The following is a 21,135-nucleotide window of genomic DNA, read 5'->3' as shown; positions in this document are numbered from 1 at the left end:
GCTAAGTATTCTGGCATGACCCTCAGGCACGGACAGAGAGAGCAATAAATGAGATGGGTTTGGGGAGGTCTTATCTGCAAAAATGAAAGACTAGCGGGGCAGAATTTGCTCTGAGGTATTTGGAGTCAGCACTTGTCCCATCAGTTATCTTTAAAAATAGAATCCATTCAACATTTAAGGCACTTCAGGCATGTTTTGATGACCCCACTACCTAGGATTAAAATGGTGACACATGAGGAGGCCTTGGTGGACGTGTTTGTTGCAGCCACCCTTTTATCTGCCACAGCTCCTCACTCGCAGATAGAATGAAAGATTGAAGCTTTTGGGAGAAGATGAACAGATTTTGAACAAAAAGGCATTGGGATCTCCTTTCTTGGGATTTTATACCTGTCCACAGCATGCTATAGGCAAGTACTTAACCTCATAAACCATATCTGCTTGCTTTGCTTTTGTGTTTAGAACAACATGAAGTCTCTTAGTTACTTTGATTTATGTTATGTGAGGTATTGAGAGATGTGCCCTTCATAAGTCACAGGATGAGATAGCAACACCCTGTTTGGGCCAAACGGACATTGAAGCAGATTCAGTTTGTTTGAGTGCTACCTCTTTTGAATAGATGGGCAGGCCAGAGAAGGCAGTCTCTCTTTTTTTCCTGTGTTTATGGTGATACAGGTTAGAAGTTCAGCTTGGAAATCTTTCCTCTACCACTCTCTGTATTTTAAGATCTATGTTCCAACCATAATATTTGTGAAGAAAATCTACAAATGTGTGGTGCTTTATGTCTCTGTGTGTTTGTGTTTTCTGTTCAGTTCTGAGACAAGAAAACTGAAGGTGTAGAGGGTTCAGTCTTCCTCTGTAAGGCTAACTTACACCCACCCCCATGAATAGCATTTAAGACCTTAAGCCTCAATGTTGGACTGCTGCAGATGGAATACATGCATGGTTAGGCAAGCTTGACCTTTTGTGTGTTTCTGCTGAAACGGCTGTTAGATTTGGCTCCGTCCCTGGACCCCCATGGGGCATTGGGATCGTGAAGTGCCTTCCGGTAGCTATGGCTAAAGTACAGCCGTGGTTCTTTCTGAAGAGAGCTAGCCTGGAAATTATCGTCCATAAAACACTGCATTATCTTGCAACATGATTCTAAAGTCAGTTGCTTAAATTAAAAACAAACAAAAAATATTAATTGAATAAATAGCTTGGGCAAAATTCAATTGACAGGCTTGATGACAGTCAACTATTGGATCAATCAGCATATATCTAAATCCCAGTGGGTCTATTCTTACTCAGACTAACAACTGGATTTAGCCCTATAACTTTCAGTGTACCCAACTATGTTTCAACTCTTTGAGAATGTTGTGAATGTTATGATTATCAGTTACCGGTATATTGCAGGTTTTTAGTACTACCCATCCAGAAACAATGGAAGGTGCAATTATTTTAAAATGTAACATGTCAAGTTTGAGAATAGTTGGAGCAACCAAATAAAAAGAATCTACAATTATGCATTAAATAGAAGTTACGGCTTCAATGGAATTTCCAGCTAAGTGAAGGATAATATACTCAGTGGTTTACATACTTTAAAAAAATTAATTTCATGCACTCCATATATTAAAACATGTCAATATTATATCATTGAGCCTAATAAAGGATAAGGGTGGTAATTTGTAGAGATGGATTTTTAATATTTTTTAGACTACAGATTCCATGGTTCTTCATTCTGCGAGTTCTATATGACAGACTTCTCTATGTGGCTCACCTGGAAGAAAGGCCTTGACTGGAAAGCTTTGAAGAATAGCTAGGCCTCGGTCTGTGTAGCTTCTGTAACTCGGTCTGTTCAGAAATACAGCTCCCAGGCAAATACAGGAAGTTTTGTGGAGCTAGGCCTCAAAACATTCCAGTTTAGGCCTTTCTCCCAGGTAAGCCACATTTAGGTATCTGTGAGATGTCTATCTGTCAGGTTAAACTTCCAGAATGGAGAATTAGGGTATCTGTAGTGCAACAAACAAACAATTTTTAAAAAAATCCAAAAAATCCCATCTCTAGTAATTTGGGGTTAACAGGCAAAAAAGAACAAAACACTATAAGAGTAGAAATAGATTAGTTAAGTGGCTGGAATACTGAAGATAATAGTTCATGTTATACAGTGCATTTTTGTAAGTATACAATATAATATTAGGATCATTATACAGTTCCTATGACAACCCTCTCTATAGGATAGCATGTTTATTCAGGTCATAATCCATGGTCTTAATCGCCATCTTAAACCAAGAACTACATAAAAATAAACAAAAAGGTCCACTGCCAGAATAAACAGTCTAGGCTTCAACTTGTGCTCTTCAGTGAGCGTAGTTCGCCAAGATGTAAGGCAGAAGATGATGTGGAAATACTACCTTAATACTGTTGTTCTTTAGTGTCAACAATCTACTTTTTGATTATTTCTCTGTAGAGCCCAAACAAGAGGTGTGACCTTAACTTGGGGTATAAAACAAGCTCATAGACCCAAGATGGAACTGTTGCAGATCAGGGAAATATAAGAGGGCAGCTATGTTCTTTATTTACAGACAAGAAATCAGCAGGAGATTTGCAAGTGCTGAATGGATAGCTTCCATGACCCAAACTGCATGTTTTGAGAGAATAAGATGCCAGCTTAGAGACTACAGTTGATTTATTTGATAACATCAGGAAACCATTTATGGACTATATTGGAGATGATCTAGAAGAAGACAAGAGGGATTGAGTTGTGCTTACAGATGCATAGTATAAAATAATGCCTGGCTCTTTCATTCCAAAAAGTAGGGAATGAAAGATAGAGTGTGCTGTCACTTGATATTGTGATCAAGTGACAGCCAAACAGCACACTCTAACTTCATATGTTGAGATGGGTGATTGTACTAATGTGTGTATTCCATTCAAAGCTGCATTATTTAAGTCCAAATGATTGTAATGGGGAAAAAGTTAATCACGTAACTAAATTTCTTCAGTGGAAACCATCATTTAATGTATGTAGAAATATGTGCGTTTTGAATCTTGCCATTTTGCAACACATAAATACTGTACCTGTTCAAGAGGCTAAATGCACTTAATAACTGAACATATGTTTTAATGCCATTAAGACTGTGCACTAAAATATATTATGAGGAACAGCTTATCAGTGGGCATTGGATTTATCTTAATTTATCAGGGACCCAACGTGGCTCACAACAATTAAAACTTTAAAGTAATAATAGGTTTAAAGTACTTTACAAAATACTATACTTATACATTAATCAAGATTAAAAACAATTTTAAAATGTTTTTAAAGTATTTTTTTAAATATACAAATTTCATCAGCATAGCATTCCCCAGAATCCTTATTGCCTGAAAACGAAGGTCTCTGCATGACAGCACAAGGGCAAGATGGAGGGAGGCAACCTGGATTCTCCAGGCAGTGCATTCCAAAGTGTGGGAGCATAGGATTTAACTCACTATGTATTTAAACTATTTCTATAATCCTCTGTGGCCAAGCCTTCCCTTAAAAAGTTTAAACAATCAAATATAAAACACAGTGAAACCAAGCTGCCGTATAAGATCTACAGCAGCTTTAATAAAGAGTAGGGGACAACATTTTTATCACAGGTAGCTTATTTTAAATTCCTTCCGATCTCCTTGTCTTCACTGTTAGCACAGAGCACAATGAATGCGTTAAAGTTTATATTATACTGAACATATGTTAAATCTGCAAAGGAAAAGACTTACAAATATTATCAAGTCAAGAACAGAGAGTAACCACCAATGAATTCTTGGGAATGGGTAGAAAAAATTAGACTCATATATGCTGCACCATTGCAAGACCAGATTGGTGGGGTATAAATTACATAAATAAAATAAATAAATAAATAAATTCACATAAATGATGGTAATGATGTTTAAAGCAGCTGTTTAAAGCACAAGGAATACATAGACTAGACCCTTAAATCCATTGTAGTCAAATGGGTAGCTAAAACCCAATTTCATTAGTCTCAATCTTACTAATTAATCCACAGAGTTAAGTTTCTAAATAAAGAGATGCCCGGTGGATTGGGAGCTACCTTCGCTGACATGGGTTCATTACGTGCTTCATCCAACCATGCTCCATGCCTTTCTGCATCTGGAGATGTTTCAGAAATTTCAGTGGGTTAAAAAACATTTCACTTGGACTGTTGACCAGCTTGAGAGCACTGTTTAAGGAGCCGGCTGCACTTATTTTATCCCATTAAGAAAAGCGTACCAAAGGGTTGTTGCACGTAGCGGAACCAAACAAAAATTGAAACACTACAAATGCAAATGACATAAATATCTGAGTGGCTCCCTCTGTTTTTGTTGTTGTTTAGTTGTTAATTGTGTCCGACTCTTCATGACCCCATGGACCAGAGGAGCATGCCAGGCCCTCCTGTTTTCCAGTGCCTCCTGGAATTGGTTCAAATTCATGTTGTTGGCTTCGATGACACTGTCCAGCCATCTCGTCCTCTGTCGTCCCCTTCTCCTCCTGCCTTCACACTTTCCCAACATCAGGGTCTTTTCCAGAGAGTCTTCTCTTCTCATGAGATGGCCAAAGTATTGGAGCCTCAGCTTCAGGATCTGTCCTTCTAGTGAGCACTCAGGGTTGATTTCCTTTAGAATGGATAAGTTTGTTCTCCTTGCAGTCCAGGGGACTCTCAAGATCCTCCTCCAGCACCACAGAGACTCCCTCTGGTCTGAGGCAGTTCCACCTCACCCCTCAACCTCAGCACCCAACCATCTCTTGCTATTCAGGAGGGTCCCTGAACTCCTACAAAGGCTCTTCCAGGGCTGAAAGACCATATGAGTTGAAGAAAATGTGTCCCCTTCTGCACACTTGCTTTCTACCCATTATTCTCCCCATTCTCAATCACTGATACCAGGTGAGTGGGTTGGCTTTGCTGTGGTAGCACATTTAGAGCGGTCATATCTAAAAAAATCTGTTTGAAGAGCTGTCCTCCTTTTTTGGTGATGTCTAAGTGGCTACCCTCCCACTTGATCAACCCTCTCTCATTTTGTAAGTAAAATGGTGTGTGTGTGTGTGTGTGTGTGCACGTGCTTGTGCGTGTGTGCATGCGTGCGTGCGTGCGTGCGCACATACAGTGATACAGTTACTGATTAATGGTGTGGCATGAAATTCTGTATGAACTCCAAGAGTCTGAGAATAATTCCAGAAAAGTTCATTCACACTTGTCGAAAACCAGCCCTGACAATTGCTTCTTGTTTGGATGAGAAATGGTTCTAATGCTGGAGGGACTCAAGAGAAAATGGGACAACTATCTGTCAGATCTGCTTTGATTTGGAATTCCTGCATTGAGCAGGGGGTTGGACTCGATGGCCTTGCTCCAACTCAATTATTCTATGGTTAACTAACGAAGCAAAAAAGGAGTCAGCTTCTGGGATTTTTCCTTGTGTACTGCCACTTTGTGAATGGTAGTGAGAAAAGAGGGTATCCTGTAAACCATCTTGACTGCTGCCATTGGTGTTGTCAGCATTTAGGCTGGCCTTTGCTATATAAAGCTTGATGTCTTTTTTTTTTTCCCTGCTGGCAATGCGGACATGATATTTTGCAGCAATATTGGGCCATTTTCTGGTGTTTTGAATTGTGGATACAAAAGCATAGTATCCCACATTCATACACTGGAGGTGTTTGGTTTTTTTAAGAATTGAACTGTAATTCACTTCCTTCTATTTTTATTGTTTATAAAAAGCCTCAGGTATACAGTACATGTAAAATAGGATGCTGAAAATGATAATTGTATGAACACTGGACTGGAAAAAATTAACATCTTGGCCATTAGTAAAGCTGCTGCTCCTCAAGGCCAAACTGCCTGACACTGAATCTAATGTGCAGGGTTTTGTTTTTACTACATACTACATACTACATCCTCAGTGGGGACCACTGACAATTAATGGAACAGAGTTTCAGTTTTTTGTGTCAGGCAAAAATGGTTTGATTTTCCCAGGTATTTTGTGTATTTACTCAAAATATTTATCAGTTGATTTCTCCCAGGATTCCCAAACTGATACACAATAATATTGACCAAAAACTATTTAAAAGAAAAGAAAAGCCATCTGAGAAAAAAGAGGAATCCTTCTTTAAGAACAGAAAGGGTAACTTGATCTTATGTTTATTTATAAAAATGAAGCTTGGGAAAATAAGAAAATAAGCATTTTGTAGGATGAGATCCAGGCTTTCCTAGTTTGGCTTCCTCTTTCTCAAGTGAAGGAGAAAATCTGAAAATACGGAGTTGGACTCAGACTTAGCCATGCTTAGAGTAGACCTACTGAAATAAACAAGTCTTAATTTCTCACTTATTTAAGTATCATTGATTTCAGGACATCTCACTTTAATCCATTGCTGCTAGTGTAAATATTTATAGGCTGCTATTGATGATACAGTCCTAAAATGCAAGAAATATGGTGCTGGAGAAGGGCTTTGTGGATACCTTGGACTTCTAGAAAGATGAACCAATGGGTCCTAGATCAAATCAAGCCTGAACTCTCTCTGGAGGCAAACATGTTAAAGCTTAGGCGGTCGTACTTTGGACACATCATGAGAATCATGAGATTCTCAGGAAAAGACAATAATACTGGAAAAGGTTGAAGGCAGCAGGAAAAGAGGAAGACCAAATATGAGATGGACCAACTCCCTAAAGGAAGCCATAGGTTTGGGATTACTACAGCTGTGCGGGGCACTTGAGGACATGACATTTTGGAGATCACTTATTCATAGGGTCACTGGCTGGGTGGCACATAACAAGAAATAAAAACACTGAAAAAATGGTGCAGGTTCTTTCCTCACACTTTCAATCTAAAATGCATGCTACAATTTATTTATTTGCTTATTATATGAATTTATATTCTGCACCACCTGGCAACCAGGCCACTCTGGGCGGCTAACAACAATACAGTGGTGCCTTGCTGTGCTTTAGGATGGATTCCTCACTTTACCAGCACTGGAAAATGGCCACCCTACGGAGGATCTTTGCTGGACGCTGAGGTATTTAGCCTATTGGATCGCACTGAACCAGTTTTCAGTGCATGTCAATGTGTGTTTTTTAATTTTGCTTGATGAGGATTTCACTTAACAGCGATTTGAATGGAACAAATTATCCTCGTCAAGCGAGGCACCACTGTATAAGGAAAAAAATTAAAACATAATAGAAATAAATTAATAAATAACAAATAGGGAAATTAAAACAGATGGAAGTAAAGATAGTAAAAAGGGTGATGGAGAGGATGGCAATAAGAATGGTAAAAAGGGAGGGCAAGATCCTAGTGCTTTTGGAAAGCCTGGCAGAAGAGCCAGGTCTTCAATGCTCTTTTGAACCAATCCAGCGAGGATGCCAGGCGGATCTCAGTAGGCAGGTTGTTCCATAGGTAGGGGGAGACCACTGAAAAGGCCTGGTTTCTTTTTTTTTTTTCCCCCTCCAGGCCTCCTTCAGGGTCAAGGACCCCAACCGCCCTGCCTGTGAAGAATGAATGGGTATTATGAACAGATCTGGCTGGGAATAGGCATTCTGATAGGTACCAAGATCCTAGACCATTTAGGGCTTTGAATGTTATCATCATAACCTTGAAGTCGATGCAGAAACGAACCGGTAACCAATGAAGGAAAAGGAAAACAATATGCAGAGAGAAGAGGAAAATAAGAATATGCAGGTTCAAAACTTTCTAGTTACAGAATAGCCAGGTGGCCTTCCCACTGAGATAATTAAAACAGCACCTTTTGGAACAAAGAATAGCACCAGCGAGTAATTTGGCACAAAAACAGCATCAAAGATTTAAAACTCTCCTCTGTGCATACAATCATTTTCCATTAGAGGACAGGTGGATACAGTAGTCAGATATAAGCACATCATTTAACACACATAAGACAATACATTTCCAAACACCTGAATGTGGGGTACATCCATCTTGAACCAAACATTACTTTTCAACTAACATATCACACCTCAGGGTTAAAGGTGAGTGCAAAATAATGGTAAGCCATGTGATCCATTCATAGAAACAAAGTCTGGGAATGGGCAATACTGGCTCGCTAAACAGTTTTCCAAGGCTCTTCAGTTGGCAATGTATCAACACTGGAGTTACAATAAATAGTTCAAAAATTATGATGAATGTGTACACATAGCTCATGATGCCAGACTGTCAACAAAACAACATGGCGATTGGATCATTGAAAAGGTGTTGGTGAGATGAGCTTTCAAGTTGTAGCTGTAGGGTTTTGAGCTGCAGAACTCTCATGAAGAGATCTGCAGAACCTGAAAACGATCCCATTTCTAACTTTTTAGTGATTCCTCCCCTACTTTATCCCATTGACCTGCATTCAGCATCCTTTCTGAAGGTCATCTATCTGCTCCACTAGTGCCTCCCAGTCCATGACCCACGAGGTGGCCACACTGAGAGAGGTCAGGAAGCCAACTACTGGAAGGATGGCCTTCTCTGCAGTGGCACCAACACTTTGGAATCAATTGCAGGTGGAGCTTTGTCTGGCTTCCTCCCTCTCAACATTTAAAAGACTTTTCAAAACACTTTTTTTGCAACCCTGTCTGATGTGTTTCTCTGATGCTCTGTTACATGCCTTATGCTGCATTTTAGCTTGCAATGTATGTCTCTTGGAGTTTGTTGTTTCTGTGTTGCTTGTTTTATTTAATTCATGCTTACTATCTTTTTATTCTGTTGTAAACCACCCAGAGTAGTGGATTGCACTAATGGGGTGGTATACCCTGTAAATGCAATAAACAAACAAATTAATTTTGTTTTTCACATTTCAAGAAACATTTGTAAAAACAAGTTTCTGTCTTTACCAGTGAGAGCATAAAAGGCCAATACTTCCTCTTGTTAATAGTCAATTAACAGTTATTATTAAATGTATTTGCGAAGGCTTTCACGGCCAGGATCTAATGGTTATTGTGGGTTTTTCGGGCTTCTTGGCCGTGTTCTGAAGGTGGTTTTTCCTAACGTTTCACCAGTCTCTGTGGCCGGCATCTTCAGAGGACAGCAAACTGTGCTCTGGTGTAGTTTGGCTAGGGCGTGGAGTATTTATGGCTGTGAGATGAGATGATTAGTGTGTATTGTTGTGGGTGTATTGTTTTCTGTGGATGGGTGATTAGTGTGTTTTGTTGTGGGTGTATTGTTGTGATAAGGAGATTATCTGTCACTGTGGTTGATGGTAGTGATCCCCTTGACCTTGTGGTTGGGTTAAACCCATGGAGTGCTACTGTGCAAGATTTCCCTAGTGCGACCTTAGAGTCTCATTTTCAAACTTTATGGAGAACCAGGCATCACTGTCTCCCACATGTAAGCCTCCCATGTTTTTCCACCACTTTTGTCATCATTATTTTGTAAAGCATTTTTTTAAAAAAAACATTAAGCAAGCAAACATGAAATAATTGCAGGATGCTTTTTCACTGAGATGCTGTTAGTTTTCTACATGAAACCACGGGATGCTGCTGTCTGGCTCGTACCTTTCAGGAGTAAGACTCAAAAGCGCTATCTTGGTCTAGATTTTACAAGCAAGTGTCTGGTTGCAAATCAGGGCCCAACTAAACTTTACATTAATTGTGTAAATCAATGCCAAGTGTGGGAATGATTGTTCTTAGAAACTCAACAACAAGTCATGGAGGCGAAGACCTTTTCTTCCCAGCAGTGACAGGAGCAAAAATTCCACCCACCACTGACTTCATAGCAAGAAAAGACTAATTGTGCGTAAGTCGATGCAATGTTCTTCAGCATCCTGATTTGGGTAAGGCTTCAACCATTGGTTCCCAGCCTTGGGTCCCCAGATTTTCTTGGACTAAAATTCCCGCAAGTCTTTACCACCAGCTGTGCTGGCCAGGGTTTCTGAGAGTGGTAATCCAAGAACATCTGAGGATAAAAGGTTGGAAACCACTGGCTTAAATAATGAGCTACATAGCATGGCGGGGGGGGGAATTCCTGCCCCCTGCCTCCTTGTGCGATTTATTTCTGATCATGTCAGTAGTGGCAAGCAACACATAGTTAGATAGAAGACATCTCACATTCAACTCATGCTTTCTCCAGCCACAGTTGAGGAAGTGTTTTGTACGAAACTGGGAAAGGCATTTATTGTCTGTCTAGAGCAGACTGACTCACCAGAAGGGGCTTCCTATATTCCTGCTCCTCCTCACCACCAGCCGGGCTCCCTAGCCTGCAGTTCATAATAATGTTGAGGTAAGTGTTTCGCCCTATTTCAGAAAATATTGCTTACTGGCTAGTCTATTTTGTACCTTTTCCTCCCGTCTTCCAACCAATTAAAAAAAAGGAAGAGAAAAGCCCATGTGCATGTAGTGCGCTTTCCTCTTGTATATGCTGGCAGAGTTACTACTATTACAAGTTGTAACTCATCCAGAGTAGTGCTGTGACACTAATGGGAATGGCAATGGGAATGGGAAATAAATAAATAAATAAATAAATAAATAAATAAATAAATAAATAAATAAATAAATAAATAAATAAATAAATAAATAAATAAATAAATAAATAGTTGAACAGTTTATCAGGGTTTGAAGTATAAGGTACAGGAGAGACAGAAATAACATGGGACTGAGATGAGTGTTGGTTAAATGGCCAGTCACAACTGTGTATAGACCCTTTATAGTGCAAGAGTCAATTACAGTGTAAGCGCAGTGGTAACTTACAAATTGTGATAATTATCTGTGAAGAACTAAAAGCAGAAGCCTTGCATATCTCAATGGCCTGTCTCTGAACTTAACTGGACACTCTCCCCCTTTTGGTATCCTGTTTGCATGCTTGAAATTTGCACTGATGAAGGATCGTTGGACGTGCCATGCCTGATCTCCTCTCAAGATTCCAGCTCAACATTATTTTCGCCACAACAAACAGGAACTGCCCTAGCAACCACCTGGACCGACTTAGTTGCTTGGTCCTCCCAGAAGGAAAACCTATCCATTTTATCTATGCCCCTGAAGCAAGCCCTTGAATCAACTGAAAGGTCAAGGTCTTGAGCACAGACTAGAGGAAGAACCACACACCATCTCTGCAAAAATGTGCACTCATAATGTCTTGTGGAAATACAATAATCCTTGAAATTAACTATGCATGATATGCAAAGCCTTGTAGCTAAAATCCTACAACTCCTTCAACCCCCCCACACAAACAAACAAACAAACTAACCAATAACAGTAGTTATACTCTATTTAATATAGTAAATTGTCTAAATCAGTGATCCCCAAACTTGGGATACTCAGATGTTCTTGGATTGCAACTCCCAGAAACCGTGCCTAGCACAGCTGGTGGTGAAGATTTTTTGGGAATTGCAGTCCAAGAACAGCTGGTCTACCCAAGGTTGGGAGCCACCAGTCTAAATGATTTGCAGTACAAATACTACAAATTCACAAAGAAAGGACATACAGAATGTAATATGAATAACTGCTAAAAAGTGGGTAAGAACAATATACCATAAAACAGAGCAGTATCATAACCAGCTTTCTGCTTCCCTCTAGTTAAGTAGAAGGGACAAATTGGAAAAGAGAAGATCACAGAGGTAGGGTGTTAAGTCTTTTCTCTGACTGAATTTTACAAATTGTGTGTGATATCCAAGAAAAACAAAAGCAGCTGATGGGCCAGCTTAAGCACAGAAGTACGGTCAAATAAATATATCACACACACACACACACACACACACACACACACACACACAAACAATAATTTGACTCTAAAATGCCTCACTGAGGCTACATTACATACATGCTCTTGTACACTCAGGCCATTTACAGTATGTGGTCAGTCTAGTCATGAGTACTACCAATGTAGAAAAGAAGGATCAGACAAGAATGTCATTCCATGGATCTCTTGGATGACCAGTAGAAAAAGGAAGATAAGCTTCCTGAACCTTGAAGAGCTGAGAGGAGGAAAACATTTCAGCACTAAAAGCTCCATCAAGCAACTATTAAAGGTAGAGAAACTACTTCCTTATCTCATAACCCTATGCCTAACTACTCATAGGGAATGCTTCGAGTATAGTTTTAAAGATCTGTTTGCTGGCTGCTACATTTTTGTGATGGGGGAAGTCGTCAGTTTATAAAACATGACCCCAAAAGGACTCTAGCTCTGGTGAAAAATATTTTCTGATTTTGTGGATTACAGATGGGCATGAATCACGGTTCTGCACAGTTTGACACGGTGCCTGCACAGATGTTCCTTCTCTCCTTTGGGTGATTGCCCACCAACCAGGAGCAGTGCATGCTTCCCTACCCTGCCTATTTTGTCAAGGAGGTGGGCCAGGGAAGTCTGCCTCTGTGAGTGAGTGGACGATCGCCCAGAGGAGGCAGAGAAGGAATGCCTGCAGCCTCTGTGAAACACTTGTGCAGTTGCCACACTGGACTGAGCCAAACCACTGAATCGTGATTTGTGCCCATCTCTGCTGTGGAACAACATGAATTTGACCCAACTCCAGGAGGCAGTGGAAGACAGGAGGGCCTGGTGTGCTCTGGTCCACGGGGTCACGAAGAGTCAGAGACGACTTAACGACTAAATAACAACAACAACAACAACAACTGCTGTGGAGCTGCCCTCTGGTATTTGCTGCCCCCAAAGTAAGAATGACTTGCTTTCCGCAGATGACCTTAGGTACATCAATGCTCTCTTAGTCACTTCCAGATTCATTGGGAAAAGTAATGCAATGGATTCTTCCCTTTAAGAGTCCTGGATGGAGTATTTCTTTCAATGCAAACTGACTTTTTTGAGGGAAGTAATTTTTGGTAGCACTGTGGCAGTGCTACTAAAGAATTCAACTCTTATTCAATTTGATAGAAAAGAAATTCCTTTCAAAAAGAAAAAAAGATGGGTCCAAGACAAGATCAATAGAGCATTCAATGTGTTGTCACAATCCCACACCACTTTGGGCAATAGACATCAAGGAATAGTAAGCAATGTGGACTATCCTCAGTACAATTTAGCTGGGTGAATAATGTAGAAAAATTTTTTCTATGTGTGCTCTTAACACGCTTAGAAAGTAATGAATTTTACTTGACATATTTTTCTTTTTAAAAACTGGTAGCTCTGATACATTATGAGCTTTTTTCTCTTTTTCTTATTTCCCAAGAAATGGAAGGCCACTTCGCAAAATTATTTCCAAAACTGCCATTTTTTGGGTGTGTGGGTGTGTGGCTACCTTCCAATCTACATCACCTTCACCATATCCTAGAATGACCCTAGGTAGATGGCATAGTGGACAAAGTGAAATGATGGCCAGGTTGCCAACACAATTGCTGTTGTGGCCACTTGGAGTGTAATTGCCAGAAACAAAAATGCCTGGGTGAAAAAGAACAAAACTGTGCTTTCATTTTTAATTTTTACCTTCCATAAATTCTCGGAAAATTTCTTCATTCCTTGGGAAACCTAAGAGACATGTTCCCTCTGAGTCTCTCCACACGCCACACCACAAATAAGGTGGAGAATTCTGAAAGACCCTTTGTGCACCACTGAAATTTTCAATGGGGAGTACAGCAGGGCAAGAAACTGCTTCTCACTGCCCCATGGCCCCAATTCGGTTTGAAGTGGTGGTGCATGGCTTCTACTTACACTTCTTAAAAATGCCATTTAGTTGCATTCATACAAAATCATTGTGGCTCGTTTAGCTTTGTGATCATTGCACAACCACAACATTCCTATTACTCTTTATTCCAGACGAGGGAACAAGGATGATCAAGATCTGGAATCAAATATTATGGTACATAGAGAAAGGACCTGACAGCAGAATCTTTCAGACAGTAGATTGGGGGCTCCGGATTAGCCTAATAGTAGAGTCAAAGTTTGGGGGTGGTATACTGACAGCAACAGCAAATACATATGAGTTCATCTAATACAGGAATAGGAAACTAGGCACCGTCCAGATGCTTAGAACTATACCCTGTTAGGAATTTTGAGGTGTGGAGATGGGTCCAAGACAAGGCAGTCTTCGAGGTCAACAGTAAAGAGGCTCACAGAGATTCCTTTCCAGTAGTGTATTTACATAATATGTACAGCAGACTAAACAATACATTTATCTGTAAAATAAACAGACAGCACTTCGTGCAGCAACTCTCCATACAAAGCTCTATATTCCACTATCGTGTGCAGCTCTTATATAATGTGAAACAACCAATCACTGGCACATCACATGTCGACCTCTACTAGACACTACGTCAATACCTAATACACATTTCAAGGATTGCATCAGCTATATGTACTAACCTTGTAGCTGCATACCTATTATAAAAATGGATGTCTAATAGAACACCCTGGTTCATGCACCCTGGTTCATTTACAAAGAATAAATTCTTCTTTGTGGGCCACAATATTCTGACATAACCCCCATAAACCTCTACCAACAAGACCAAGGATCAGGACTTATAGGAGTTGTAGTCTAAAACATCTAGATGGTAGATGGTTGACTGTTGTTGTTGTTTAGTCATTAAGTCATGTTTGACTCTTCGTGACCCCATGGACCAGAGCACACCAGCCCCTCCTGCCTTCCACTGCCTCCCGGAGTTGGGCCAAATTCATGTTGGTCACTTCAGTGACCCTGTCCAACCATCTCGTCCCCTGTCATCCCCTTCTCCTCTTGCCTTCACTCTTTCCCAGCATCAGGGTCTGGAGTCTTCTCTTCTCATGAGATGGCCAAAGTCTTGGAGCCTCAGCTTCAGGATCTGTCCTTCCAGTGAGCACTCAGGGTTGATTTCCTTCAGAACGGATCGGTTTGTTCTCCTTGCAGTCCAGGAGATGGTTGCCTACCCCTGAGCTAATTTATGAAGCTAAAACAAAAACAGACTGATCACACAGGATGGTTTGAAGTGAATCCCAACCATATTGTGCATATATATTTTTCTTTTCCCGTTTGCAAGTATAGGTAGAACAACACAATTCAACTTACCTTCTTCACTGCCCAGCCACTTCTTTTCCTCTGCAAATTGTGATGGGAAGGTGGACCTTTTCTCCCCAAGTATTCTTCCCTGAGACTAGGTTCTAGGTGTAATTTCCAATCCTTACAACAGGTCTGGAAATTGGCCGGGGGTGTTGTGGAGGGACCTCTAATGGTAAACTGGTGGAAGATTGAAGAGGTAACCTTCTACTGCAAGCTGTTTCTTTGATAGGAGGTCCAACATGCTCAGAAAACATATGTACGAGTTTTGAAGACTGGGCAGACCATATAGTTTCACCTGCATAAGCAGAGCACTGCATTCACCCTGTGACAACAATATTTCCAATGGTTGGGGGAAATGCAACAGGAGTGTGCACAAATATTACAGTAAGAGACAAATTACCAATGTAACAATCAAGCACAACTGTTTGTTTGCTTTCCCCACTAACTCCCAGCTTAATTCTTGCCTGAGCTCAGCATTGATATTTGATTTCCACCCTGCAGTGTATGCAGAATAGTTGGAAACGGCCTTAAATGGGTTCGGAGTGCATTTCTCCTGCTGTTAGTTGGACGCAAGCTCTTCTTGGACTGCTTGTCGATTAGAGTCAACAGGTGGAAGGGGAAGATGCATCAAGCCCACTATCCCTATCTCTGATTTCCATCTGTTTAACAGCTGTGTGTGTGCAAGCAAGGTGAGGACAGCCAATCTGAAGTTGCCTCTCTCCTCCTTTTATCAGCTATATATAGTTCCAAATTTCTGGAAAACATTGGAGTCTTCACACTTCATCAGGTGCTGACAGAAGTAATTCCAAATCAGAGAGTGCTGTTTACAGATTGACTTGAATCTTGGCATCCATTTTTTTCTAGAAATTAAGTATCACATCATCCATCACCACCAGGAGTCACAAGGTCTAAATTGAATCTAAATATCTTCAGCTTTCTATTTCCTTCCACTAAGGCCTTGCAGGAAAAGTTAGTTTTTTAACAGAAAACTAAGTATGAGTATGGGAGCACTGGCTAGCAGGCCTTTGGTTCTCCAGATATGTTGGTCTGTGGCTCTCATAATACCTTATCACTGGCCACACAGGTTAAGATTATTGAGGTTGAAACCCAACACACCTAAAGGTCCAAGTTTTCCTCATTCCTGACTCTGCCTTCTCTTTCCCACCATGGGCCCAAAACTCACCCCCCATTATTGGTATCAGGAGGGAAGATTCTATTGGTCCTCTGGGCAAGACCTCCCAAGAATTCTATTACCATTTTTGAATTATGCAGGCATCCACACATTGAACCTCATGTCTGAGACTTTAAGGGATGTTGAATTGTGGAGTGAGAGAGGCTACTATACTTTGTAAACAGGCTGCATATTTTTCTATACTATTGTTGTATAGCTACCATGATGGCTTATAACCCTATCTGGATAGGAATTTATTGACTGCACTAGTTTGTGCGTTGGTAAATACAAACATTGGTTACAACAATGCTCTCTACATGGGGCTGCCCTTGAAGGCAATACAGAAGATACAACAGGTTCAAAATGTGGTGGCCACATTGGTTTCAGGGGCTTTGCAATATGATCAGATCTCCCTGATCCTGGCCTGCTTGCACTGGCTCCCTGTGTGCTTCTGTGCAAAATTAAAGATGTTAATATGGACAGCGTTCCTACTCCAGTCCTCTGAAGATGCCCATGGTCACAGAGACTGACGAAACGTCAGGAAGAACAACCTTCAGAACATGGCCAAAGAGCCTGAAAAACCCACAACAACCAAAAGATGTTAATATTGACTTACAAGACACCCAGCATTTTGTGACCTCAATGCCTGTCAGAGCATCTCTCCTTACGATCTACTCGTGACCTCCTGATCCCCCCAGACGTCATTACTGAGGGTGGCCACCCCAAGGGAGGCCTGGGAAAAGGTGACTATGAACCACACCTTCTTGGTGATGGCCACAACACTTTGGAACACCTTGGTGGTTGGTGGTACACAAGGCCCCCTCCATTTTAACATTTCTAAAGCTTGTAAAAACAGCTCTTTAAAGAGGCCTTTAAAAATATCCTCAACCTGAGGTAGATCTTTTGGTTTATTATGTTTAAATATGTGGTTTCATTTAGTTATCATCATCAAGTTTTTGCTTTTTGTCTGGACTATGTGTTTGGATTGGGTTGGATTTAGGGTGGGCAGACAATTCTTTTATTGGTTTTAAACTGCCCAGACTAGTAGTTTGCCATTAGATGGAAGGTCCAGAAATGGAATGAATGAATGAACGAACGATCAAGCAAACAAACAAAATGGCCATTTGAAAGCAAAATCCCATTTTCCACCAGGGAGTAAATATCAAGGTCAAATATCTATCAGTAGGTAAAATTATCAGTCTTGCCCCAAATGCTGAGTGATTAGATGTCATGAGGACTGAACACTTCCAATAATATTTGCAGTTTCTTTTACCATTAACTATTTTGTCTTAAAAAGAACAGCTGCCCTGCTGACAATCAGGTGTTGTTTCTGCTGTTGTTCTGCTCCTTTGCCTTGTTTATCTAAACTGTCAGGGACTCAACAGAGCCATGCCCAAAGGACATCGCTAAATGCTAGGGACAATAAATGCTATGATATTTGTCAGCATTATTCAGAGCTCATGAATCAATCATTTCCCAAAGACCTGTAAAATGACACACTGAGACGGAAAATCACTGGTGAATAAATTCCACCATTACAAAGCCTAAGTGTTACCTAAGAATGAACTGGATATAAGTGAAGAAGAGTTCAAGCACAGGTCCTGGGCAGTAGCACTCAGCTCCCTATATTTAAGTAATTTCTATATATCAGAAGCCATTAAAAACCATCCACTAGAAAATGACCATGAAGATGCTGCAGGGCTACACAGCAGCTGTACTGAAATGTCAAAAGGGCTTACACAGCTGACACAAGCTACTCAAAACAGAATATGGCAGTGCTTCCATAAATTCTCCTTCTCCCGCCAAGCACTGCTTAATATAGATTTACCATATGCTTCAGTCCTCACTTACTCTTCCACAATGATCTTCTAAGATCAAGCTGTGCTACCTTTTCTGACAAAAGAGCCCATCAGAACATTGAAGGGTTTCCTAGGGCCAGATAATTTTCACCCAATCTGGCTGTTCAGTTTTCTGATTTTTACCTGTGTTGCTCTTTTTAGACACTTCTGTGGGTGTTGCCTGTTTTAACCAGTAGAGAACATGTCTGAGTTCAGCCAAAACTCTGACCAGGAGGATGTTTTTTCTGAGGAGATTGATGAAGACGAAATTTTAGCAAACTTGTCCCCAGAAGAACTGAAGGAGCTACAAAGCGAAATGGAAGTCATGGCTCCAGACCCCGAAGTGCCAGTTGGAATGATACAGAAAGATCAGACTGAAAAACCCCCGACAGGAAACTTTGACCACCGATCCCTGGTTGATTACTTGTATTGGCAGAAGGCATCCAGGCGCGTGCATGAAGATGAGAGAGTTCCAGTCACTCTCTTACCATCGGAGGTAAGGAGCTGGAAATGCAAATATTCTGCATACAGTTGCTATTCCAAAATGTAATGCTCTGACTCTATTAACTGCCATGTTTCCAGTATTTATATGCATTTACCTAAGAATAAATACTATTAAATTGGAAGGACTTAGCTCTGTGTACATGTTTATAATTTAGAGCAGCTTTTAAAAATGCTGCTTCCTTCTCAAGCCCAGAAATGTTAAAAACTGCAATTTAATATTTAAATCATATTTACAGTGGTCTCAGCCAGGTTGCTGCAGAAAATCTTATTTACTTCATTTAGGAACACTCCAGGTTTTACGTTATTTTTACTTATAATGAAGCTTATCCTCCCATTTTTACTTTAACATTTTTAAAATCCATATCTAGCAAATTAACATGAGAACAGCTGTATCACATATCCTAAAAGGAACACCCAAATAATTGTTGAATTACTGTAGTTAAATTGAGGAATATGCCCTCTGGGTGGGGAATTTTTTTTTTAACAAACGTTTAAAAATATAGACAGAGATAAACTCAAGGGCATCTGCTGTCAACAACAACAAGACCAAAAAGTCTTCCCAAAAGCCTAATTGTTTACAAGAGCCAACAGCCTCTGCCTCAGAAGAAGCTTTGAGGCAGCATGGAGGAGGTCAGAGTGGACCCCTTGTAATTCTGTGAATGAGGCAGGGCAATAAAACCCTGAAGTGGAAGCACCCCAAATTCTGAGACATTACTGTAAGATGATGGGATAGTCTTGTAAGCTTAAGGAGCTACAAATGCATGAGATCTTCAGTGACAGAAATCAATAATATTCAGTGTTTAAAAAAAGTGATCACAGCTGTTTGCATTCTGCTTCTCTTTCAGTTGAAAGAACATTGTAACAAAATACTGATTGAAACTGTTCTGAGGAGCACGATGAAACCACCCATGAAAAACCATAGTGTCCCAACTACCTTTCTGAACAAAAGCCATGCACGTTTGTGAGAGCAACAGTGATCACATTCTAAAATGTCCGCCCAAGTGTTGGGAAAAGGTTTTCCTTGTGAGGCACAAATGGAGAATGGAAGGAGTTAGTTTCCTTCTCACAATTCAGCAGGCATCGTGTTTGGGACAAGTTCTGGAGGCAACAGAAGCGGCTTGATGAATAAGGGGGACCCTGTGTAAGATATAAGAAAAAAACGGCAGGGCGATCATAGAGATGGGGAGGAAGAGGCAGTCAAAGAAGCCCTGTCTTCCCCTTATCCTGCTCAACATACAGCAGATCTAATTCAAATAGATGACAACAAAGAAAAACAGCAGAAATTGAGATTAGGGTTCCATAACCCTGATTTTGTCATGTCCTGCTGAAACGAATGACATTCTTAAACATTTTACTAATCTGAGTAAGAGCAAACATTTTACTAATCTGAATGAAATCAACTGGTTTACTGGAACGTGACTGATCTTTATAGCAAAATTATTACGGCTTTTGTGTGGTATTGTTGTGTACGTATCAGCACTATACACAACAACAGTTGCATACTTAACCAGGTTTTTTTTAGCATCCCAGAATATAAGACATAGAAAGTATTCAGGACAAAACATTGTGAATTAAAACTCCCCATGTAAGAAAGGTAAATAGAATGAGGCCTAACAGAGTATTTTGTGTCTGCTTCTCCAGGCCTAACTTGTTGAAAATGAGCCCAACTCGCACGTAAAATCTGGGTGGGCACTAATGAAAATTCTGGCATGTTAGAATTGCTAGAAGGTATGGAAAAAAACTTTTAAATGTTGTAAGTGTATGTATTCACGAAGGCTTTCACGGCCGGGATCTAATGGTTGTTGTGGGTTTTTTGGCTCTTTGGCCATGTTCTGAAAGTTGTTCTTCCTGATGTTTCGCCAGTCTCTGTGGCCATGGGCATCTTCAGAGGACAGCCAACTACACCAAAGCACAGAGTGCTGTCCTCTGAAGATGCCCATGGCCACAGAGACTGGCGAAACGTTAGGAAGAGCAACCCTCAGAACACGGCCAAAGAGCCTGAAAAACCCACAACAACCGATGTAAGTGTATCTTTGCTTTTCATGCCCCCTAGCTAAACCTCATCTGATAGGATAGTTCTTGGCCTTTTAACATAATAAACTTAACATAATAAAACCCACTACCCTGCTTGTACTGTGCTAACAGGGTCCCTTGAGGCTTGTTTAACATCTCTACCTCTATGCAGAGGCAAAAAAACAATTTATCACTACAAATTTAAAATGCAGAGGCAGTCACCAAAGATGCTACAGTGCTTAACAGCAACAGGTTTGGTGGCACCTCTGGCACCTGGTTTACGGATAAATCAGACAGCAGTTTAGTTCCAGAAATATACTCTTACATTTGAATTGCATTCGCCTTTGGAATACAGAGAGGATTGGTCCACATTGTTAACCATTGTATCCACGGTTACACCCAACGAATCCCCCTTTTCTCTGCAACTGTTAAACTTGCAGGACCAGATGTTATTTTGCCAATGTCAACTTAAACACACAACTTTAACAGTCCCGTGGAATCTGTGGAGGGGTGAGGGGTTATAAAATGTAAACAAACAACAGGGAGCTGCAATGAGAAACTCTTTGTCTTTAATATTTCGGATGGCCTCTTCCATTTATAACATTCTGTGCTGGGTTTTTGCAGTGCTTTTTCTGCCTTTTTCCTCTCTCTCTCTCTCTCTCTCTCTCTCTTTCTTTTCTGTTTGTTACTTCTTGCTACTTAAG

General features: G+C 40.5%; 1 protein-coding gene across 2 annotated transcripts in view; it reads left to right on the top strand.

Moving 5' to 3' along the window:
* The first annotated feature begins 270 nt into the window (after positions 1–270).
* LMOD3 (leiomodin 3) overlaps positions 271–21,135 on the top strand; it is a 33,536-nt gene continuing 12,671 nt past the window's right edge. Inside the window, exons 1-2 of one of the 2 annotated variants that reach the window (XM_072989414.2) lie at positions 271–407; positions 18,077–18,410. In XM_072989414.2, coding sequence (XP_072845515.2) covers positions 18,117–18,410 — 294 coding nt within the window. In that variant the 5' untranslated portion in view covers positions 271–407; positions 18,077–18,116. Of the gene's footprint in view, positions 408–17,684; positions 18,411–21,135 lie in introns of those variants that run through there. The other variant, XM_020801677.3, reaches the window with a different exon arrangement.

Source organism: Pogona vitticeps, chromosome 2 (genome assembly GCF_051106095.1).
Source record: "Pogona vitticeps strain Pit_001003342236 chromosome 2, PviZW2.1, whole genome shotgun sequence".
NCBI classification, from domain to species: Eukaryota; Metazoa; Chordata; class Lepidosauria; order Squamata; family Agamidae; genus Pogona; species Pogona vitticeps.
The sequence above is the reverse complement of the archived record's forward strand: the minus strand, read 5'-3'. Positions and strand labels throughout refer to the sequence as shown.